The 25,262-nt window shown below is 43.4% G+C and overlaps 1 protein-coding gene across 1 annotated transcript; it reads right to left on the bottom strand.

Moving 5' to 3' along the window:
• Nucleotides 1-1,283: 1,283 nt before the first annotated feature.
• Nucleotides 1,284-24,560, bottom strand: LOC138774244 (zinc transporter ZIP9-like). The gene is made up of 7 exons (XM_069954952.1): nucleotides 24,358-24,560; nucleotides 13,480-13,585; nucleotides 10,297-10,476; nucleotides 9,913-9,981; nucleotides 4,951-5,036; nucleotides 4,368-4,502; nucleotides 1,284-4,095 (listed from the first exon to the last, which is right to left on the bottom strand). Exons 1-7 carry the CDS (start codon nucleotides 24,451-24,453, stop codon nucleotides 3,865-3,867), a joined length of 903 nt encoding a protein of 300 aa, XP_069811053.1. The 5' UTR covers nucleotides 24,454-24,560; the 3' UTR covers nucleotides 1,284-3,864.
• Between the last annotated feature and the right edge of the window lie 702 nt (nucleotides 24,561-25,262).

The raw sequence follows: 25,262 nt of genomic DNA, 5'->3' as shown, positions 1-25,262 counted from the left end.
AACTCCCTTAGGTGAGTGCAACACCCCCCCTTTCCGTGCTTGACACTCTTTTACCATTATTTATTGCACCAGGAGGCGCCCCCGTTTCTTCTCCTTCTTCTCTCCCTATAGGACTTACTGATAGCGTACCTCTTGGTGAGAGATTAGTGACGTGTCTCTATGACGTACTGAATCGCATTTTGCCCAGCTGAGAGATTATGAAAGGAGACATAACTGGGCTGAGAGAAGCAGTATGGTTTCTAGAAGACCCACAAAAGCTCCCCAATAGAGAGGATCATCTGATCCCCCACAAAGCATTAGCAGCTCCCTCATTTTCCTTCTCAACCATCCAGACACAGGCGGCCCCTCCATTACACCTCCTATTTCTGCCTGAATCATTGCCAGAAACTTGGTGTCACAGCATCCATTACATGTCCGGCCATTGACAGCAGCCACCGTCACCTTCATATACAATGGTGTCATGAACGAGAAACCTAAAACAGTATTGTCTTTTGTGACAAATCCAGGTTCTTTTTGTGATCTCATGATAGTTGTATTGGAGTATGAAGCCATGCGGTGAACGCTTCATCTAACCTGGCCTGTGCCTGCTGGGTCACCAGCATTTATAGCAAGCCAGCATCACAGCCTACTAGTGTACAGGATCTACAGCTGTAACATCTGTGTTGAATGTGCTGCAGGGCGCCATACAAGATCTGTATCCTCCATGTCCTACCAGGTTTCATCTTGTATCCAGGCTAGAGGTGCCCAACCATATTTCATCTTAGATCCAGGCTACAGTAGCGGTGCCCAACCATATTTCATCTTGTATCCAGGCTAGAGGTGCCAACAGGGCTCTATGGCCTCTGTACAACTGTACAGACCTCCTTAACATGAACACTTCTAAGGGCCCATTTACACAGAAAGATTTCTGACAGATTATCTGCCAAAGATTTGAAGCCAAAGCCAGGAATGGATTTGAAAAGAGAAAAAAATCTCAGGCTTTCCATTATGACCTGTTCCCTGTTTATAGTTTGTTTCTGGCTTTGGCAGATAATCTTTCTGTGTAAATGGACCCCGAGTTCCCTCTATACCCATGAGTGCACAAGGAACAGTTCACGGCACAGGCCCCCATTTCGTGGGTTTGTGCTATGGCTACAATTTTGAAACAACTTTCCACCATAGGTGATAGGAGGGTAATTACTGGCAAATGCTGCAAATGATCCCCAGGTCTCCAGTATAGCGGTTTATGGCTACCCTCCAGCTAACATAAAGACTCATTTCTATATAAACCACTAACACAAAGATGATGTTACCATAAGTTTTATTAGAAAAATACATTTTAGCTTGGAAACCCATCGGATAAGTTTTAATGTCACATTAAAAAAATATCTCGAATAGGAAAAAAATGCAAAATACAAGGACACAGACTGACACGCGGCCTACAATCAGTGTGGGAATGGTGAGACTACATGAGAAGGCAACACAAAAACTGAAATGTTACAGCAGTATGCTAGAAGCCTAAACATTTGCCCATCCCTATCCCTGCTTGAAGCCAAGCCCTGCACCCAAATCTTATTCCTGCTCTGTGCATACAACAAGTGCAAAATTTGGGAACAAGACTCGGTGTCAATTAAGCAGGGATGGGAGGGGGAGCGAGGAGGTATCACCACCCTCAGCACTTTAGAAGCTTGCTCCTCTTTGACACTTTGCACTGGATAGTAAAAGAAGTTTTCTACATTCTGTAAGCACAGACAGATATATGAAAGGTACCATGTGTCACCCTACAGCTATCTAACAGTGTCAGCAATTGGGAATGTAAATTACAGCCAATTCCCTTTAAGCTTATCACAGAGTGTGCCACTGCTAGGGCCTTTATCAATCAGTTTGAACCTGACAATAAGTATTCAATTCCTCTACAGCACCCCCACAGGAGAATTCACGTACTGCACTGTTCTTACTGAGATCAACACACTACATATATTATGCTTGGATGTGTTAGCTCATTCATAGTGGGGGAAAAAAAATGCTCCTCAAGGCCTCTGATCTCACTGACAGATGAAAGTCATAAACAGAGGACCCCCCTCTATTAACACAGAATTTCCCAAAAGATAATCCTTTAAAGTTAATCTATCACGAGGGGCTGCTGCCAGATCAGCGGTACATTCTATGCTGCCGGTGGAAGTTTGGGTCTCCAGGGGGACAAAGACACATGAGACCAAATTTTGTGTGACCCCCACTGCCAGTGGCCCCTCATGACAGGTACACTTTACTTTCAGTCTATATTTGTTATTTCAAATCTATCTATCCCAAGTCTTCCCCCTCAGTACACAGATGGAAAGTAATATACAGTATACCCTGTTTTTTTATATTTTCCACTTTTTAGGGGCCTAAAATATCCTGACACGAAGAGGGAATGTGTTTTACAATATAGGGAACGCCCAGTCTCTTCATTACATGTACACCAATAGTGGTCACCCAGACAGGAAGTAATCGGTCGCTAGGCAATCTGACCTCAGCACGACTTGTAAAGGGAGCTGCAATAAGTAATAATAATAGTAAGTTATATTCAATGTACATTATATATTACATGTAGTCAGTTCAGAGGCAGTGTATAAGCTGTATACTTATTCTATAATGAAAATAGGGGGGAGATTTATCAAACATGGTATAAAGTGAAACTGGCTCATTTGCCCCTAGCAACCAATCAGATTCCAATCTGATTGGTTGCTAGGGGCAACTGAGCCAGTTTCACTTTACACCATGTTTGATAAATGTCCCTAATAGTATATAAGACCATGCACAGCACAAAATGTGGCCAAAAATTCTACTGTATTATAAAGTCCATTTCCCCTAAAACTTACTTCTATAATTAAAGGGAAAGAAATAAAACCTCCATCTTGAATCCCAACATTCCTTCTGATTGGCTAAGGGGTTTGGCTTTAAACACTTTTGGCCCTGTTCGTGGAACCGATCATCAATGATCTGCAATTATCTCCATGGGAAACCGACAGCAAGTGTTGAATTCCCCGACAGCGCCACCACAGGAGAAGTAATGCATTAAACTTTAATGTATGTGCTGCCCAAGCCATAGACACAACCATGTTGGGTCCTCCAGAATCAAAGTAATATGCCTCTGTGTAGCATTACAAGAAAGAATAATGCAGCAACATGGTCTAGGAAGAGTCCATGAGCACCAACACCCCATAACCTCCATTAGTTCACATGTTCTTAATATGTTGGACAACCACATATACAACCCCATTACTACTACAAAGAGGTACATGGAGTGAAAAGTGCCATATACAAGATGGATTTTTATGTCCAGAGCGACATTTGGTCACATAGTTCTTTTCTGTCTCGAGTACTTTACATCATCACTACATATGGTACCAACAAATGGAAGTTTCTTTAATGAGTAACTCTTGAAAATTCCTAGTACTGTTATGTAGGTTGGGGCTGATGACCACTGGGCACCCTATGTAAATTGTTAAAATAGTTCTACCTCTGCAAGAGCCAACCGATCGCTGTTGGTCGCGACCAATCGAATAGCAGCTTTTGTGATCCAAATATTAAAGTGCTGGATTCAGACTGGTTACTTTGAACTCCACCATGAAGTTTTAATAATCTCCCACTCTGAGCCTAAAAGCATTCAATAAAAATTATGGCTAAAAGTAATAAAACCAGTATTGGTCCTAGCCCATCATTCTAGGTCAATGACGGGAAAGCTTGTCCAGGATATCCCGTATGGTCAGAATCAGGAACACTCCCGATCTCATGTACAAGAAGCTGATCCCGATGGGCTTCATTCTTCATTCACGGATCATTACTCTTGTTTTCTCAGGCACTGCGATATCTACTACAGATACTACGTAGGTGCGGACATTCTCAGCTGTCGTGAAGTCCTAAGGACAGCAGCACCGGGAGGAAGGCCCCGACCACCAGTGTCAGGCTCTCCAACAGTCCTAGGCCTTGAGGTCTGGTTTCATGGTGCTGATTGTGTCCCCTCCCGCTAATCTCTGGTAACACATGGACAGTCGCCACGTAAAGGAAAGTCCCGGCCGAGAACAACATCCCGTTTCCTGTTGCACTCAGTCTGTGCTGTAGGGAGCCCCCTGTCTGTGACACAAAGAAATAAAAGACAGTAATGAAAAATGAAGATGTATAATAAACTTGGTATTCAATCCTAAACCCTGATCTGCTGTTCTATAAATGTGTAGATTATTGTCCCTGGTGCCCAGATACTTCTAGCTGTCCAATTCTTTACAGTCCTACCTAGTGATACCGTGGTTGTCAATGTAAGTTGGTGACATGTGCACTAAACGTGGTGTGACCCCCCCCCCCCCCCAACAGACTGCTACTACAACTTTGTCTGTCTTTGTTCCACTTACCATACTAAGGATTAAATAGGTTGTAATTGTAAGGAGTGGAGCAGCTATGGAGAACGCCAAGAGATGCTTCTGAATTTGCTTTTTCTCTAACCCCGCATGCATGAGAAAAGAGACCAGGCCGAAAGCTGCCGGAGCCTGCAGAAAGAGAAGGAGGGGTAGAACAGAGTCAGTAATCTCTAATTCCAGAAATCAGCATGGTTGGAGTGAAAAAAAAACACAACTATGACTTTATTTTTCCTTATAGTTACTTTTTTCTATACTCTTTTCTATACTTAAAAAGCTGTTTATCTTGGTGCAGGCAGTAAATTAGACTTATCCTTAAAGGGTAACTATCATTCTTCCTCAGTTGCAATATAATACATGTTTAAACATCCCAACAACTCGCTGTAGCTCGCTGCTAAAGTGAGTGGTACAAAGTCTATGGGACTTCTGGCAATGCCATATACTGCTCGCTTTAGCAGCGGGCCACGGAGTTGCTGGGAGGATTAAACAAGTATCCTGCCACCGACACAGAATGATTGTTACCATTAACTATCCGCCTACAGGTGCTTGGTCTTTATAGTTGTAAATCTTATGTTTTTACCTTATGTAATATTACTGCAAAGAAGACAATGACTTGTACCGACACCTGAGAGGATGCAACTGCGGCTCCGAGAGCAACTCCATCAGCTGTGGAGAAAAGATAAAAGAACCGGTGTCTAATGAATCCAAGTGGTCAAAGGTGATAATTTGTAATGGTAGTTGAACTGTTCTAGAACATCTTATTTTTATTTTGGGTATGCTTATATTTAAAGGATATAGATTCCACCCCTATGAACAAAAATATAACAAGTATAATACTCCCCCCTATGTACAAAAATTATAACAAGTATAATACTGCACCTATATACAATAATATAACTACTATAATACTACTCCCATATACAAGAATATAACTACTATAATACTGCTCCTATATACAAGAATATAACTACTATAATACTGCTCCTATGTACAAGAATATAACTACTACAGGGGTTGGTGGCCACTGACTGGCACGGTGTGGACTTAGTGTAGGGACCCATGTGTATCAGATACCGGCACGAGGTACATGGGGCAGTATGGCTTGATCAATTCATACACAAAATTCTGATGTGTTTTTTATTTAGCCTAGCGGCACTAGTATCAGCCATAGGTGTGAGGTGCAGCACTCTGTTTCTTCCCTGAACCGCATTTTGTTTCTCTCTTTTCTCCGTGTATTGCACTCCTCCTGGTGAGACCCACATGACCGCAATTAGCAGGAGACACCTGAGTGCACATGGTTTTAATCCCTCCTGTTTTTTCCCATTCTGTTTGCTGCAGCTATGGTGAGTGTAATATCTTATCCAGACTTGTGCTGCTTGGGGGCGACCTTCTCCGCCGGCGGTGCTGGCCGGGTTCTGGTGTGGTGTTTTTGGGTCTGGTCCTGTGGCATGGGGGTCGCAGGGCCGTCCCATGGCCCCCGTTCCCTGGCTGTGCACGCCTGCGGGGTTGGTGGCCACTGACTGGCACGGTGTGGACTTAGTGTAGGGACCCATGTGTATCAGATACCGGCACGAGGTACATGGGGCAGTATGGCTTGATCAATTCATACACAAAATTCTGATGTGTTTTTTATTTAGCCTAGCGGCACTAGTATCAGCCATAGGTGTGAGGTGCAGCACTCTGTTTCTTCCCTGAACCGCATAACTACTATAATACTGCTCCTATATACAAGAATATAACTACTATAATACTGCCCCCTATATACAAGAATATAACTACTATAATACTGCTCCTATATACAAGAATATAACTACTATAATACTGCTCCTATGTACAAGAATATAACTACTATAATACTGCTCCTATGTACAAGAATATAACTACTATAATACTGCCCCCTATATACAAAAATATAACTACTTTAATACTGCCCCTATATACAAGAATATGATTACTACTATAATACTGCTCCTATATACAAGAATAGAATTACTATAATACTGCTACTATATACAAAAATAGAACGACTATAATGCTGCCCCCAGGTACATATATATTATTGTAACTCTAGTTTAGTCAAGTTCCTGATCTACAGTATAATTTCAGTCTATGCACACACAATGGCGGCATTCAATATCTACACATTTTAATCTTATGATTATATGTTCTTACTTTCCTTCAGATAGCAGTCAGGCACATAAAGAGATAGATAACAGGAACAATAATGTGCTTTATGTGAACGTATTACTTAGTAATTATATTTCACAGGCGACGCACAAGCTGCTTATTTTTAGTATATAAAGAGCCTACAAAACATGAGAGCGGTGTAAGCACCAGGTGTGATAGAGATAAATAGTATGTATTCATGGTGGAGAAGCCAGGCAGCTGTAATAAGTTAGGAGATCTGGTCCCGGGAGAACAGCAAGTACAGTCATTACTGAAATTATCTACTCTCATAATCCTATTTATTTGGATCCCACCCCGATAAGGGAGAGAAGTTGTGTAATTGTCCTTAATATACAAAGAACAGGCCATTCCTATTAATGTTAGGGGGGGGGGGGGGGTCTGGTTTGGCTGTTTGGGTTCTACTGGTTCCAGGACTCACAGCTGTAGAGGTCACCTTAAACATAACTTTCCTGTCATGTCCTCTCCTTTAGCAGCCTTCTATCTCCAGTTTGTAGCCACCTAAGAAGCCTCTTGCTAAGCTTCTTCACTTGTGCCAGGACAGCCATCAGTATTAAGGGTCACCTCCTCTAAAGTGAAAAAGCCTGACACCCAGAGGTTATACTATCGCCTGCCCAGATGCTAGTCCAACCACTAGGACAACCATGGATAGAGAGAATGGAGAAGCAGCACATATTCTGGGTAACTTCTTTATTCACTGTGTATGGGACTTCTGAGCTTAGACGAGTTCAGCACTGAATGTTCAGCCATCCTATAAAGAATGAACAGGGTGGAAGTCGAGGTTGTACATTGTTGTTTCTGTAAGGCAGGGGTACTCAACATCTTTTAGTAAAGGTCCACTTACCGGGGTCTATTGTCAGATGAAGGTCCGAGCTGAACATCATTAGTAAATGTGTTGCGCTCCCCCAGTAGTATATAGCCCCCCTCTTGCTCCCCCAGTAGTATATAGATTCCTGTGCGCTCCCCCAGTAGTAGATGGATGCTTGTCCACTCCCCCAGTAGTATATGATCCCCCGTGCGCTCCCCCACACGTATATAGCAGCCTGTGCACTCCCCCAGTAGTATATGCCCCCCCATGCGCTCCCCCACAGTAGGATATAGCCACCCTGTGGGCACCAACAGTAGTATATAGACCCTCGCTTTGTGCATCCCAGTAGTATATAGCCCCCCGCTTTGTGCTCCCCCAGTAGTATATAGACCCCCACTCTGTGCTCCCTGTAGTATATAGCCCCGTGTGCTCCCTCAGTAGTATACAGACCCCCGCTTTGTGCTCCCCAGTAGTATATAGCCCCCCTGCACGCTCCCCTAGTAGTATATAGTCTCCCTGTGCTCCCCCAGTAGTATATAGCACCCCTGCTGTGTGCTCCCCCAGTTATATAGCCCCCCTGTGCTGCCCCTCTTATATAGCATATATAACATTAAAAAAAACAAAAAAAAACATACTTACCTGGGTCCGGGTGTCTCCTCCTCTTCTCTTCCCCTCTTGTGGCCGCACTGCAGTGGTCACAAGAGGCCGCTCTCCCCTTGTCCTGGCACCGGCGCTCCAGTGGCGTCACTCAAGTGCCGAAACCAGAGACAGGGCAGAGCGGCCTCTTGTGACCGCTGGGGCCAGTGAGGGGTGACTGACAGGGAGGGAGCCGATGGGTCCCTCTCTGTTAGTGCTGCTGCACGGTAACTATGAGCGCTCGTTTCAAGTACTCATAGTTACTGTGCAGAGGGGAGCAGCGCAGCTCAGTATACAGGTAAACTGAGCTGCAGCAGGGGTCCGGACAGCTGGCTTTCGGACTGCGGTCCGCCAGTTGAGGACCCCTGCTCTAATGGGACCTCCATTTTTGTCATTGGTGGTGGTCCTAGACTGTTTATAATATGGCCTATATACATGTGTTTTGGATCCCTAGTTACTTAGAGGCTTCTGTTCAAGAACACAAAGGTCCAGTCATATGAATTACACCGTACCTATCTATCTTAAAGGAGTTTCCTCCTTTACACAATTGTAGTCCGTTACAAGGGTTCCCTTCGGGAACTGTTGTGATCTGGGGGGAAACTTGGTAACGTGATGGGTTCTCCAGAGTGACTGAGACTCTTTGTAGAAGTTTTCTTCTTCGGCTCATTGACGGAGCTCCTGAATGGATGCTCTCACATAACCTATTTGTTGGACATGTTCATGGGAAAAAATTCCCTGGTAAACCCTCCAGGGAGTAAACAGGATGAATGGGAGATGATTGTCCAGTTTACGGGCCATAAAATAAAGGCCGTCCTGTCACTGAGGAGTTCTCTGTAAGCCACACAAGGGCACTGCAGGAACAGAGAAGTAGAAAGTTCACTTCTGTTAAGCAAGAAAGTTGTCACAAGTTTTCCGACGAAAGACGACACCACCTCTGTTTACACAATACAACAAGACTGTAGAAAGAGGAAAATCATCTCCTCAGTCATAGGACGTCTTGGTTTATAGGATAATGTGCACGTTTTTAGGGCTTGGAGAGTTTAGATATGAGAAAAATAGGAGATGGATGGATAGGTAGATCTATGAATTGTCAATGTGCCTCAAAGGAAACGTATCATTTGGGAATTTAAATCTGGGTTTAAATAGATCATACATATTTTAGTGACTATATCAACATAAAAAAATCTTTACATATTGCAGTTCCCACATTGGAAACTAGAGAACACTTCATAGGCTTACATTTCTAGTTATCTGTTTCTTGTCAGCTTTGCTGTACAGATTGGGCCAGAGCCAGCAGAGTCATCTCAATATCACTGGAGGCCTAGATGAGGCAGGATTGTAACACACTGTACACAGATAATCCTCTCTATACATCTCCCCTGTCACCCCCTGATCTCTGGAAGAGAACCTCTACTCCATCTGGAGACTGTGTAGAATATTTTTCTGTCATTTGCCATAAAGTGCACACACTCTGCTGTGCTGAAAGGAGGTGTGTGTCTTCAATATGGCTGCCCCGGGAGCAATATTTATAAAAAAAAAAAAAAGCCCAAAACAGGATATACAAATAAATCTATTAAGGATGGTCCGAATCGAGTTCGGACGGGGTTCGTACGAACCCGAACCATCCACAATGATTCCCGCTGTCTGCCCGCTCCGTGCAGCGGGCGGATCCAGCGGGAGGAACGCCTGGAAACTGGGATACAGCCATAGCCATAGGCTGTATCCCAGTTTTCCAGGCGATCCTCCCGCTGTATCCGCCCGCTGCACGGAGCGGGCAGATAGCGGGAATCCGATGCCGAGCGTTCGGGTTCAGCCGAACCCGAACCTCGGCGGGTTCGGACCATCCCTAAAATCTATTAATCAGCTAGTGCTATGTTAATATCATATGTCAAGTGTGTCATAGCCATATATCACCTGCAGCGTGGATCACTAGGCCCAGTGTGGCTGTTATACTGGTGCCGGCCGACATTCCTGTCCGGGGATCTGCAAAAGTAAAATAGATTTTCAGTGCTGATGTAGGATTTACATTGTTTTCCTTATCTCTCATTGCTCTAAGTCAGGGGTAGGGAACCTTGGCTCCAGCTGTGGCAAAACTACAACTCCCATCATGCCTGGACAACCAAAGCTTTAGCTTTGACTGTCCAGGCATGATAGGAGTTGTAGTTTTGCCACAGCTGGAGCCAAGGTTCCCTACCCCTGCTTAAAGTTAAGAGACCCCCTCCTCTGAGGATTATTGGAGGGGACTCCTTGTCCTCAAGGGTCACTGTTGGGTCAGAAAATCCTCCTTAATAATCTTACCATGATAAGAGCAGTAGCTGCCGATCTGATCTACAATGAACATGAGGATGAATCCTGTGACCAGGAAGACCCCAATGAAGAAGTGCGGGGGGACAGAACTGATCTCGGTCACTTCCTCCTCTACAGCCGCCTCAGTCAGGTTCGCATTCTGCACCACATTCAGGCACTTCACCGGAGGACCTGCAGAATACACAAAATGCAGCAAAATCAGCCGGAGGAAGCTACACACAGATAACTGCTGGGAATTACAACCTGGCTTTATCCTCTTCATAGGAGTTATCTAATATGTCTGCTTATCCTGTTCGAAAGTTAAAAATTAGAGAAACAAATAGGTTTTAAATTCCCCTGATAACATCCTATGTTGGCAATATGCCCCAAAGAGTCAATTAAAGTCCAGCGAAAATTTTTATTAAAGTATTGTATTGCCCCCCCAAAAGTTATACAAATCACCAATATACACTTATTGGGAAATAGTGCTTTTTTCCCTGCACTAACTACTGCATCAAGGCTTCACTTCCTGGATAACATTGTGATGTCACTTCCTGGATGACATGGTAATTTCACTTCCTGGATAACGTGGTGATGTCACAACCTGACTCCCAGAGCTGTGGCTGTGCCTACTGTAGAGGATGATGGCAGAGGGACACAGGGCACTGGAGGGACACTGAGCATCCCCCTGCCATCATCCTCTCCAGCAGCCACAGCCCGCACAGCTCTGGGAGTCGGGTCGTGACATCACCATGTTATCCAGGAAGTGACAGGAAGTATTTCCCGTAATAAAAGTATATTGGTGATATGTATTGTATTTGTACTTTGGGGGGGGGGGGGGGGGGGGGCGGCAATACAATACTTTAATAAAAATTTTCACCTGGCTTCTTCTTTAAAAGGGAGAATTGAAATGTGGGTTTCATAAGACTGTTTAAAGGGAGAACAAAAAATTTTATAAATTGGTGTCAGAAAGCAGTGAAGGTTTTCTATGGGGATTTGTTACTGCTCTGGACAGTTCCTGACATGGACAGAGGTGGCAGCAGAGAGCACTGGAAAGAATACAGTTTATAAAGAAACTTTATTCAAAACTACTATAAAAGGTAAGAAAATAAAAAAACAAACAAACAATTGGCTTAAAGTGTACAGATACATAAGAATTGGTCAGGGTCAAAGGGATCATACCCTACCAATCACTAAAAGGAGTGGGGAGAGAAGCAAACTGCTGAGCTCAGGGCCGTATTAACAGCTGCTGCTGTCCTAGGCACTAAACCTGAATACGTCCCATCTTGGGGGGCATGGGGGAGAGAGGTTTGGAATCGTCTTAGTCATGGTTTTTAACTGCTTAAAACATAAACAAATTTCCACATTGATTAGATCAGTCTGCATACTGTCTGAGGGAATTCTCATCACTGGATTGGTAGATTGGTAATAGCTCCAGATGTCACATTTAAAGAGAACCAATCATGGCCGAAATGTAAAAATTTTTTTTTTTGCTAATAAGCTGTAAATTAATATTTTATTAATATTTGTAATTGGAATTATTTTATTTTACTCCCGTGATTTTACAATATACACATTCTCTTTTCCTGTCTCGCGCCGGCTCTTTTTAAACGAGCCGGCGCGAGACAGGAAGCTCCCGGCATGCCGAGCGGCGGGAAGGGCTCCCATGAGCCTTTGCCGGCGCTCTGTAAATACACAGTGATCCCGCGCTCTTTAAAGGACCCCCCGTTACAGCCCCCTATACTCACCTGATCCTGCCGGGTCCCGCTTCCTGATCCGGTCGGGTCACGGAGATGTCAGCGCCCGAAGCCCGGCGCACGCGCTCACAGGAGAGTTCGACGCTCATAGAGAATGAATGGGGAGTCCGATGCTCTGTCATTCTCTATGGGCATCGGACTCTCCTGTCAGCGCGGGCGCTGACATCTCCGTGACCCGACTGGATTAGGAAGCGGGACCCGGTGGGATCAGGTGAGTATAGGGGGCTGTAACGGGGGTCGGGAGCCTGTCACCCCGGCACGGGGGGTGACAGGTCCTCTTTAACACCGCCATACCAGACCTGACCAATATCACCATAACACGTTTCTCACTTTCTTCTATGTTATCATTTATATACAGGTTTAGTTTCTAAGCCAGAGGTCTCCAACCCGTAGCTCACCAGCTGAGGATTTGTAACAGCTGCAAAGCAACTGGTCAGGGAACAGGTTGTCAGGGAATACTGGGAGTTGTAGTTCTGTAACGTGTGACAGGCCACAGCTTGGGGAACAGATTGTCAGGGCATACTGGAAATTGTAGTTTTGCAACAGTTTCAGAGCCATATGTAAAAGAACAGGGTGTTAGAGCATGCTGGGAGTTGTTGTTTTGGATCAGTCACAGAGCTAGGTAGAAGAACAGGTTATTAGAGCATGCTGGGAATAGTAGTTCTGTAACAGGTAAGGGGCTACAGGTTTGCAAACAAGTTGTCAGGGCATACTGGGAGTTGTAGTTTTGCAACAGTCCCAGAGCTATAGGTAGAAGAACAAGGGGTTAGAGCATGCTGGGAGTTGTAGTACTGTAACATGTAACTGGCTACAGGTTTGGGAACAGGTTGTTAGGGCATACTGGGAGTTGTTGTTTTGGGAAAGTCACAGAGTTAGGTAGGAGAAACGGTTATTAGAGCATGCTGGGAGTTGTAGTGCTGTAACAGGTAAGGGGCTACAAGTTTGGGAACAGGTTGTCAGGGCATACTTGGAGTTGTAGTTTTGCAACAGGCTCAGAGCTATAGGCAGAAGAACAAGGTGTTAGAGCATGCTGGGAGTTGTAGTTTTGTACCAGGTGACAGGCCACAGGTTAGGGAAAAGATTGTCAGGGCATACTGGGAGTTGTAGTTTTGCAACAGTCCCAAAATTATAGGTAGAAGAACAGGGTGTTAGAGCATGCTAGGAGTTGTAGTTCTGTACCAGGTGACAGGCCACAGGTTAGGAAAAAGGTTGTCAGGGCATACTGAGAACTGTAGCTTTGCCCTGGATCACAGACCATTGCTTTTATGCTCTATATTGCCATTGTTCCCTGCTACAGATTCCCGGTCTGACTGCTGGCGGAGCGCTGTTTGTGTTGGCTCCGTCATCCCCTAAGATTAGTAGCTGCATCCAGCCAAGTGGAGGCTGAAACGTCCTGTCCAGATCCAACAAAGGAGTCCAGAGCATTCATTTTTCTAACCTTTGGAGGAGCCGTCAAGCAGTTCAATCCCCTCTGGTATGATGATGGCCAGCGCCGTCCCGCAGAGTAATCCCGCACCCAGGACGCTCACAAACTGCAGCTTTTGCTGTAAGAAAAGACAGAGAGATGTCAGCAATGGCTTCTCACAGATACAGGAACATCCGCGACCTACAAGATAGAACATCTGGGGGGGGGGGGGGGGGGACACTTTACCTGCTGGGGATAAGCGGCACCTAGTGGTCTGGTCACATGCTTCATATTATTTATTTTAAAGGGATTGTCCAGCCAATAAAAAGTTTTCAAGTGGCTCAAAAGAATGTGTTAAAGGGAATGTATCTCCATTTTCCATTTTTCTTTTTTACCGATGAGATCCAGATACTGAAACTTGTTATTTTTTCCTATATGTTTCTATCTTTTGATTGTAACCTTTTATTTCAGTTTTGTTACATTATTATAGAGGCTGCCTTCTGTAGTAATATGTTTTACAGCAAGCCACATAGACATAAGCAACAAGAGACAAGAGGTGTTCCATTGATTCAAGTTGGCGTGCTCTGTGGCCTGTGCAAGGGGAGGCTGAGCTGTGAGCTTCATCTACTGTCTCCTCTATCTACTGATCTCAGGGAGACCAACCAAAGATAACAGCTGCCTATTAAAGTGCTCAATGCAGTGAAATCCTAGGTGCATTGCTTCCTGGGAAACATGAATATGCTAAAAAAAAACCTGTGGAGCCTCATCCAAGAGTCTTGAAACACAGGACCTAGCCTAGGGGTGGCTCCTGCAGGGAAAACACCAATACCACCATATTAATAGTACTATAAGTCAATGTAGTCAATGACAAAGGAAAAACCAAGGCCAGGTATCCATCCACAGACAGCTGTTTCAGGGTGTTGCCCCTTATCAGTGTGGAGCAGGATCCTGGCTAGGTGGGAGCAATGCCTAGTAGATAAGAGAAACAGATCGCTCATCTCAGTGAGACCAGCCAAAGATAACACTTTCGGCTGTTGATTAAAGCGCTCAGTGCAGTGAAATCCTAGGTGCATTGCTCACTGAGAAACATAAATATGCAAAAAAAAAAAAAAAAGCAAGTGGAGCCTCATCCAAGAGTCTCAAAACACAGGACTATCCAGATATCCCTACGGGAAGGTTTCCTCCAAGGACCCACCTAGCCAGAATCCTGCTCCACACTGATGAGGGGCAACAGCCCAAAACAGCTGTATGTGGATGAAAACCTGGCCTTGGTTTTTCTCTTGTCATTACATTGACTTATAGGGCCACTTAATATGGTGGTTTTGGTAGTTTCCCTACAGGAGCCACCCCTTGGCTTTTTTGCATATTCTATTTACTTGTGTCACCTGTTGCTGTAATGCTGTACAGGTCACTTTACAGCAGTCTCCTCCTTATCATCACAGAACTGGAAGTCTCAGCTTAGTTTTATGCCTAGTGGTGAGAATGAAAAGATTATAGAGATATTTTATAATATAGACAGTCGTATGGAACAGTAGATCATTTTCAGATGACACATTTTCTTGAAAACTTTTTGTAGTGGCTGGACAACCCCTTTAAATGCAACAGAGTAATAATGCTATTCAGTAGAGGGGGGGGGATAAATTAAAGTCACAGAGGTCACAAAGCTTCCACAATCCCATTCAGGAGACACAAGTGACAGATCTCATACATCAATATGATGCGGTGAATATTTTTGCATAGAACAAAAGAGCAGGGTTTCATCTTTGTTCTACAGAAGTCGCTTTTATATTATAATTACCAGATGATTTCTTTAGTTGTCGCTTTCACGATCCGACCCTTCAAAGTGGATGTTACATTGAAGCCTTAACGCTCTTCAGAGAGATCAGGCTCCTCAATGTTGCAAATTAAAATTACAGATAAAAAGCGCCCGACCCATGGCGCCCGTTAGAATAATAGGATTATTACTGCTGTAGATGTGGACATATCTAATGTGTACAGAGGACTTAAAGGCACTGTATTACCCAATTGTTTTTCCTACTGATAAGAGCCAGATACGGAAACTTCCTTTTTTCCTAATCTGTTTCTATTTTCTGATTGTAATTTCTTTATTGAATTTATTTTTACATTAATAGGCTGGGTTCACACTACGTATATTTCAGTCAGTATTGTGGTCCTCATATTGCAACCAAAACCAGGAGTGGATTAAAAACACAGAAAGGCTCTGTTCACACAATTTTGAAATTGAGTGGATGGCCTCCATTTAATGTCAAATATTTGCTGTTATTTTAAAACAACGGCTGTTATATTGAAATAATTGCCGTTATTTACTGTTATATGGCGGTCATCCACTCAATTTCAATATTGTGTGAACAGATCCTTTCTGTGTTTTTAATCCACTCCTGGTTTTGGTTGCAATATGAGGACCACAATACTGACTGAAATATACGTAGTGTGAACCCAGCCTTATGGACATTGTCATCTTGCCTGAGCGAGAGATATTTACACCAATTGACAATAGACAGGATTCGGACCTGTCTTATTTAAGTGAATGAGAAATGCTTGTGGGCATGCTCAGTGACCTTTACAGCGGTCATTCTACAGGGAGGAGTTGTGAACAGCATTAATTGTATGTAACTTATCTATACACTGGTATCACCTGTCACTGTACTCCTGTGTGTTATCTATATACTGGTGTCACCTGTCACCGTACTCCTGTCTGTGTTATCTATATACTGGTGTCATCTCTCACTTTACTTTTGTCTGTTATCTATATACTGGTGTCACCTGTGACTGTGCTCCTGATTGTGATGAGAAAGAGGAAACTGCTGGGAAATGACCTGTACAGAGCAGGATGTTTCTGCTTAGATTTGGGCCTAGTGGTCAGAATGTAAACTGAAAGATTCCAGTATTCTTTTATAATAAAGTTAGTAAAATGGTTAAAAAAAAAAGAAATCAGAAATTCTTAAAGATTACAACCTTGATTTAACAAATAGGTCATTTTCTGATCAGACATTCCCTTTAAGTTGCTGCCTGATACCTCCGACCGTGTGTTATCTCCAATGATAAAAAAAAGGATCGACCAGACTGAAACCCACCGTCTTCAATCCTCCTCTGCCTCAACATGGAGAGACAGGACAGCCCCGCACACATCTGATGGTTGGCCAGTCCTGCCTATCTAACATTCATCCAAGGCATATGGCCGCCTCCGGCACACGTGTGCATAACAGCATAGAGGAGAGTGTGCAGATGGATGACTGTGCATGAGTTAGCATATATGTGGATATCAATGTGTGAGCTCACAGGTGAAAGTGCACAAGGGCGAAAGTGCAAGAGAGTATGACATCATGTCGGGATGAGAATGCAAGCAGGTTAGACTGGACGGCACCTGATCTGGTATACGATGCGGCTCGTCTGATAATTATACAGCAGTACAAAATACATTGGTGCTATACATGTGACAGGATATAGATCACTACATACAGTATATAGGTTCCAGTCTTGACTTCTTGTAACACTGGCACAAATATCACACAATCTACATTTATGACTACGTATAAGGTGAGGTACAATTACTGACCTAAACTTTACATCACACATCACTGAGCTGGGATTTAGAAGGCAGGTATACAATAGTATACAGCAGTATTCCTGTATACTGAGCTGCGCTCTGCACAGCAACTATGAGCGCTCGTGCTCATAGTTACCGTCCAGCAGCACTGACAGAGAAGGAGCCATTGGCTCCCTCCCTGTCAGTCACCCCTCACTGGCCGCAGCGGTCACAAGAGTCCGCACTCTGGTTTCGGCGCTCGAGTGATGTCACTGGAGCTCAGAGGCCAGGACAAGGGGAGAGCGGCCTCTTGTGACCACTGCAGTGCGGCCACAAGAGCGAAGAGGAGAGGAGACGCTATATACTACTGGGGCAGTGCACAGGGGTCTATATACTACTGGGGAGCAACAGGGGGGCTATATACTACTGGGGGAGCACACGGGGGGGGGGGCTATATACTACTGGGGGAGCGCACAGGGCCTATATACTACTGGGGGAGCGCACAGGGCCTATATACTACTGGGGGAGCGCACAGGGCCTATATACTACTGGGGGAGCTCACAGGGGGTCTATATACTACTGGGGGAGCAACAGGGGGGCTATATACTACTGGGGGAGCACACAGGGGGGCTATATACTACTGGGGTAGCGCACAGGGGCTATATACTACTGGGGGCAGTCACCCCCTTTGTATCTAATTTCGAAGGGCTGGCGGGAGAGAAAAAAATGCCAGTTTTCCCACTAATAAGCAGCAATTCTGTATGTAAATAGTTCAACAACGTTTGTAAAAAGTAACAAAACACGTTTCCTACTGATGTTCAGCTCGGTCCTTCACCTGACAATAGACCCCAGTAAGTGGACCTTCACTAAAAGTTGTTGAGTACCCCTGGTATACAGGTTATATATGCTGCACATCTGCCAGGGACTTTTAAGTCACTTCTGACACACTATTATGTGTCCAGTGATCGGCTGAGCTGGCTGGTCCTGGAGAAGAAGATCGGGGGACCAGATAAATAAGAACGGGGGCTACAAAGGACCGGGGCTAGGTAAGTATGTTTTTTCCTCTCCATCTCCCTCCACCCCAGCAGCATATTAACTTTTACAGTAGTGGCGGAATAACCCTTTAAGTCATACACATAAAGTTCCATTCACATAAAGCAGAGCTGGTACAGAAATGTCAGTTCCCTTCCTCTAGACTGGGTCGTCTCTCCTCCGAGGATTCCTGCAAATTCCATTCTCATGAGTGGGACCATTGCAGACATTTCTGCTGCGTGTGAACACACCCTAAGGGGAGGATTTCTTTGGTTACAGTTCCTATAATTAGGGACTAGACATTCTTCAGCAAAAAGCAGGATTTCCTAGGTCCAGGGATAATGTCAGGAGATCTGTGGGGACATGACTGCAGGTAATGGCTATGCAGTAAATGACACTTACACACAGACTATCCTGTATATCAGCCGGGCGCTGCGGTTAGACCAGTTTATTATAATTATTGTACACAGAAGACAATGCAATTATCAGTCTCTAGGATGTAAATAAGGGAGTGGAGGAAACTGCAAACTACTCAGGTGGGGGCCATTCACTAGACACTAGGTCACCCACACATTACCTGGACTATCTTATTTTCTTCTTAGTAACAGTATGTATGTATTGCAACTCTGCAACTTTTTTGGTATCTAAAATTTAAAAAAAAACTAAGCAACTTTCTAAATAGTTTTTATGAAAAGTTACCTAATGTTGTGTATACAGCTCCTACACAGAGCTATGTGTCCACATGGTTACAGACTGCAACATTCCTCGTAGTTTGATCCAGTATCCACGTGTCAGTTACCATCTGGCAACGTGTCATGGCCTGGCATACACCCAGGGTGTGTGTACATTGGTCGCTGCCCAGTCTGGCATCTAGGCTCCACTGATTACTGTACACAGACCAACAGACTCTAATAATACACAAGCAAATATCACCCGGTTGTCACTGCTCCTCCGTGACCTTCCTTATAGTGAGGTTACAGATACCATTGTCTTTCCCAGAATAAGTAGTATTTTATCACACTAGGGTTACAGACGTTCTCATAACCCCAGCACATCTATGCATTAAGACAGTGTAATACCATATTTCCCCTGTGGAGGCACTGTAGGGAAGCCTCCCCTGCAGATCACAGCTGATTGTGAAAGGTCCCGCCAGTGACATACCATGTGATCAGCTTATTGTCAGGGAACTCTCATAACAAGTAGGGATTGTGGAAAACCCCTTAAATACCTGATGGAAATACACCTTAGGCTCAGAATGAAGAATGTTATGGGTCCCTCACAGTGGATGTATCCACTTAACACCCCGCTAATAAATGAAGCAACTTAGGAAATAGTCTTACTTAAAGTGTCACTGTCATTTCACAAAACCTTTGACATGTCATTGAGACATGTCTCCAGTCTCTGTGTCACATGATCAGTTGGACTCCATAGAGCTCTGTTATAAGTCAGACTGATCACATGCTTTATCTCCCGATCGGTACAGGTCTGAGCACTCAGACCCGGATCGATCAAAACTTTTGACATGTCTTTGTGACACGTGAAAAGGTTTATGAAATGACAGTGACACTTTAAAAATGTACTGCTGTTTTGTGTCTACAGCTTTCTTGCATCTCCGTGGTAACAGACAACAAACAAACCCTGTGTAGTCAGATCCTGCGTTAATATACTAAGCTTGCGTCACACACAAGATAGCTGTTAACCACATGGGTTCTAAGCTGACAGATACTGTTCGGGTTCAGCAACGTTATCCGAACCTTAACGCTCGGCATTTGACCTTCTGCGACCTTCTGGAGAAGTTGGATGCCGCCCTAGGTAATTCAGCAATTTCGCTTTGCACTTCTCCTGATATCTCACATACATTTGCATGCTTGGTTTGGCTATGTGTGCATGTGCTCTCAATAAAAAGAGGGAAGAAAACTGCAGCCAGACTCATCCTACAGTGGCTTAAGAACAAAAAGATCAGGCAGCTGAATTCCACCATACTGATTCCTCTCTCCCCCATAACATGTAGTCACAAGAGGCGCCCATACACATTAGATGGTTGGCCGAATCTGCTGAAACTGGTAAGCTTGGTCAACCCATATCTAACATGCATGACCGGCTTCCAATTCTCCTGTCTTCTCAGGGCCATATTTACCACTAGGCACCCGTGGTTTGGTACCTACGGCAGCACCTTTCAGGGGGGCAGCACCAGGGAGCAGGGGGAAGGAAACAACATTTTTTTTGTTTTAATTTTTTTAGCCTCCCACCTCCCATTCAGACTTGTCAGTAAATCTGGTGTCTTTTCGAGGGAGGGGGGTAGGTTGGTATTGGACAGGTCTGGTGTGGGGATGTTAATCCAGATGTTACCAGGATTAGTGGCCAAACGCCTATTGGTTACCGCATGAGGGTCTGGTTCCGGCTACATCTGTTGACATACAGTAAATGTGGGAACGCGGCCTAAGACTGATCAGATATCCATATGATGTTCAAAAACTAGAAAATCATGATGCTAATTGGTCAGTGAAGATGGGGCGTCTTCAGGTTTAGCGCCTAGGGCGGCAGCAGCTGGTAATACAGCACTGTGTCTTCTACTATCTCTACACCAGGAACGGGGAACCTGCGCCCCTCCAGCTGTTGCAAAACTACAATTCCCATCATGAAAAGCTTTTGCTGTCGCAGCACGATGGGAATTGTAGTTTTGCAACAGCTGGAGGGCCGCAGGTTACCCATCCCTGCTCTACACCATCAGAGGGGACAGATGAAGTGTCTACAGGATCAGACTACAGAGGGCATATTTGTAGTCTGTTACCATGGAGACAAGTAGCTCTGCATAGAACCCTTAGCAGAAAAAAATATATATTTTTAATTATTCCTATTAGCAAAGTTGCTTCAATGTTGATTTTAGGTAACTGTAGTAATAAATAGTATACTAATACTGAAGTATTGATGCTTTCTGTCAACGTGACCAGAGCCTTGGAACAAACAACCCATCTGGTTCTTACACTAGTTCCCATAAGGCAGGATATTCCCCTGAGAGCCGAGCTAACAAGTGATGTGTATACGAGGAGGCCGGACATCACCTGATCTATACGGATTACTGGATTATCCTTCATAGAGCTTGTCACCATGTCTAATAATCTCCTTCTTATTACCAGTATACAGGTGCTACCGACTCACTGATCACCTGGTATACAGATACAGCCGGGTAGATAACGGTCTAGAGACGCTCTAGAGACGGGTATCATACACTGATCTGATTGGTCTGAACAGTTTTACCTTATAGTGAGTACGGATTTCTGTAAACTCCATTTAGATCACGGACAGTCACAACAACTCGGCTAAGAGAGTCCCTATACCTTTTTTTGTCACATGACACTAGATTTGAACCTGCAAGAAATGCTTCTAGGAAAGAATAGGGAATTAAAGGGGTCATCCACAATTTTAAAAAAGCATGGCTTGTTCTTCCAAAAGAAGTGCCACCCTTGTCCTATCTTGCCGACCCCAAACATTTTGATAGTCATAGTATGAGTCAGTATTATGCTTATATGCTTGAGACTGTAAGGTGCCCAATACCTTCAAAAGCTGTTAACCAAACACCTAAAAATCCTATTATGGACAGCGCCACCCTAGTCCCTGGGTTGTGTGTGGTATTACAATTCAGCTCCATTCACTTCAGTATAACTGAGCCGCAAGACCCACAACTAACCTGAGGACAAGAGTGGCGCTGTTTCTAGAAAAAGTAGCCATGTTTTGTAAGCCTGGAAAACCCCTTTACCTTGTTACCTGCACGTATGCTTATCTCAACTGAGTGTGCATGTCTTTTCAATGGGGAAAAAGGGAAGAAGGCCTCCTCCAGACACCTCAAGTTATCTCCAGGATGTGGGACTTCCAGATGCTCAATTATTCTCACCCCCCAACATCATCTGTTACACATAGGAGTCAGTTAGGGTCCTATTACACAGAGCGATTTTTAACGAGTAACGACTAGCAATAAACGATCGCAAACGAGATCGTTTATCGTTACCCTGAAATGGTTCACCATTTTACACATCACCATAGTTACAATCGTTACTATGATCGTTACTACGATCGTTTACTCCATCTGATCCCAGCAAAACAATGGACAATGTGCAATTACACTGAACGATTAGTGAAAAAATGCGGAACTTGAGCGGGAGAATGTGGAATTACAACGATTAACGATAGTTTTAGAGTCAGATCTAAATCAACGATCAACGACATACAAATGATTTTTCAATCGTTGTCTGCAATTACACATAACGACTATCGTTTAAACTCGAACGATATAACGATTTTTCGCACAATAATCGTCCCGTGGAATGGGGCACTAAGGCCCAATTCGGAAGGACTGGCTGACTCTTCTCCAATGTGTATGGGGGTTTATCATAGACTGTAATGCTGCGTTTGTACGGGGCGATAATTCGACCGATCGTGTGATTAACAATGGTTTTTTAGAACGATCAGTGTTTAGATGGAACGATATATCGTACGGAAAAAATCGCTTTGCGATCGCTTAAGCCTATCTAGCACATAGGTAAAATCGGTGAACGAATTTTTTGCGAACGACGAACGAGGCTTTGGTGCCTTATTGATCTACTATTTATCTCCATAGCTATTTCCTATAGATTATAATGCAATGTTCCCAAACCTGTAAAACTACAACCCCCAGCATGCCCTGACCGCCAGATGTTGTAGTTTTGGATCTAGCTTCTATGTACAATAGAGGATGTCAGGGGTAAGAAGAATAAAGCAGCTGGAATTTCAACATCCTGGAGATAAATGGTCACCAGCGGAGTCTGGAAGCCCCTCACTCCTCTTTCCTATTGAAAACATATACACGTTCAGCTGAGTTGAGCACGCACATGGGCTGTCTGGCCATGCTGGGAGTTGTAGTTGCTGTATTCTCCAATCAGTTACTTTGCCTGCTGGGAGTTGTAGTATTTCAGCAGTTGCAGCAGCCGCCACAATCTCTGATGCTTTTTCCATTAGATTATAAAGTTGTATTCCCCAATCGGTGACTTTGTTGCATGCTGGGAGTTGTAGTTCTGCACCGCTGAAGAGCCTCCCTGCTGTAGTGATGCAGCGCTCTGTCACATGACCACCAGTAACGCTCCACATTGTAAATATTTACACCAATATTAATACTTTGTAACCTGCCTGGCATATATACAATATACACATAGATACATATACACATAGATACATATACACACATATATACAATATACACATACATACACACACACACACACACACACATATATACAATATACACATAGATACATATACACACATATATACAATATACACATAGATACATATATACACATGTATACAATATACACAGATACAATATACACATACATACATACACACACATACAATATACACATACATACACACACATATATACAATATACACATAGATACATATACACACATGTATACAATATACACAGATACATATACACATATATACAATATACACATAGACACATATATACAATATACACATAGACACATATATACAATATACACAGATACATATATACACAGATACAATATACACAGATACATATATACACATAGACACATATATACAATATACACATAGACACATATATACAATATACACATAGACACATATATACAATATACACATAGACACATATATACAATATACACAGATACATATACACATATATACAATATACACATAGACACATATATACAATATACACAGATACATATATACACATATATACAATATACACAGATACATATACACATATATACAATATACACATAGACACATATATACAATATACACAATATACACAGATACATATATACACAGATACAATATACACAGATACATATACACATAGACACATATATACAATATACACATAGACACATATATACAATATACACACAGATACATATACACACATATATACAATATACACATAGACACATATATACAATATACACAGATACATATACACATATATACAATATACACATAGACACATATATACAATATACACAGATACATATATACAATATACACATAGACACATATATACAATATACACAGATACATATATACACATATATACAATATACACAGATACATATACACATATATACAATATACACAGATACATATATACACAGATACATGTACACATATATACAATATACAATATACACAGATACAATGTATCCTCAGCTACAGGACAACATTCCACAACCCCTGTCCTATATATTAACCCCCTCCCTGCCAGCGCCCAGCACAAACTATGCAGCACAAATAGCTCACTCACCTCGGAAAGTTTGACTACTAAAGGGATCAGCCCCAGGAGGAAGCAGCCCAGGAACATGCCCAGGGATATGAGGAAGACAACGAGGAGCCCATCCATGCTGGCAGGAGGGCAGAGAGCTACACACGACAGGCTGGAGAGCAGGGCTCAGGCTGCTCCCTCATGCTTCACACGTCGCCTCCCAGTAGCCAACAACACACTGAATGAAAACTTGTTCAATAGCAATGAGATCATTGCAAACTTCCCATCTCGCTGCGCCCCCTGCTGGATGAGAGGAGGAACTTCAGCGTCAATATAAAAGTATTGCAAACCCGCGCCGAATACAGGATGAAAAGGCAAAGTGCAACTTAGATTGTATCTACTGAGGATTACACAATTCTGTGCGCCCTCTTCAGGATGAGATGGAGAACTGCAGCTTAGTTATATTAGAGCTAAAGATTTCACAATTCTGCGCGCCATCTACAGGATAAACGGGAAAACTACAACTAAACTAAATTTTAAGGAATTCACAAATATGTCTGCCCCCTGCAGGATGGAAAGGCAAACTGCAATTGAATAGGATCTAAGGAGAAATGTATAATTCTGCCCGCCCTCTGCAGGATGAAAGGGACAAACTATGATTAAATTGAATTAAAGGACTCTTCCAGTGAATTTTTTTTTCTTTCAAATCAACGTGTGTCAGAAAGTTATACAGATTTGTAATTTACTTGTATTTAAACATCTCAAGTCTTATTATATTTATAAGCTACTGTATGTCCTGCAGGAAGTGTTGTTTTATTTACATTCAGACACAGTGCTCTCTGCTGACATCTCTGACAGAGACAGGAACTGTCCTGAGCAGGAGAGGTTTTCTATGGGGATTTGCTACTGCTCTGGACAGAGGTGTCAGCAGGGAGCACTGTTTCTGA

This window comes from Dendropsophus ebraccatus, chromosome 15, assembly GCF_027789765.1.
Source record: "Dendropsophus ebraccatus isolate aDenEbr1 chromosome 15, aDenEbr1.pat, whole genome shotgun sequence".
In the NCBI taxonomy this organism is placed as follows: Eukaryota; Metazoa; Chordata; class Amphibia; order Anura; family Hylidae; genus Dendropsophus; species Dendropsophus ebraccatus.
Note: the sequence above shows the minus strand (reverse complement) of the source record. Positions and strands in the feature narration are given on the sequence as shown.

Excerpts from the sequence above, each read along its gene's own strand:
- LOC138774244 (XM_069954952.1), bottom strand. The coding sequence starts at position 24,453 with ATGGATGGGCTCCTCGTTGTCTTCCTCATATCCCTGGGCATGTTCCTG. Across the intron at positions 4,503-4,950 it reads TTGCAGTAATATTACATAAG|GCTCCGGCAGCTTTCGGCCT; the intron begins GTAAAAACATAA and ends CTCTTTCTGCAG. Across the intron at positions 4,096-4,367 it reads CCTATTTAATCCTTAGTATG|ACAGGGGGCTCCCTACAGCA; the intron begins GTAAGTGGAACA and ends TTTGTGTCACAG.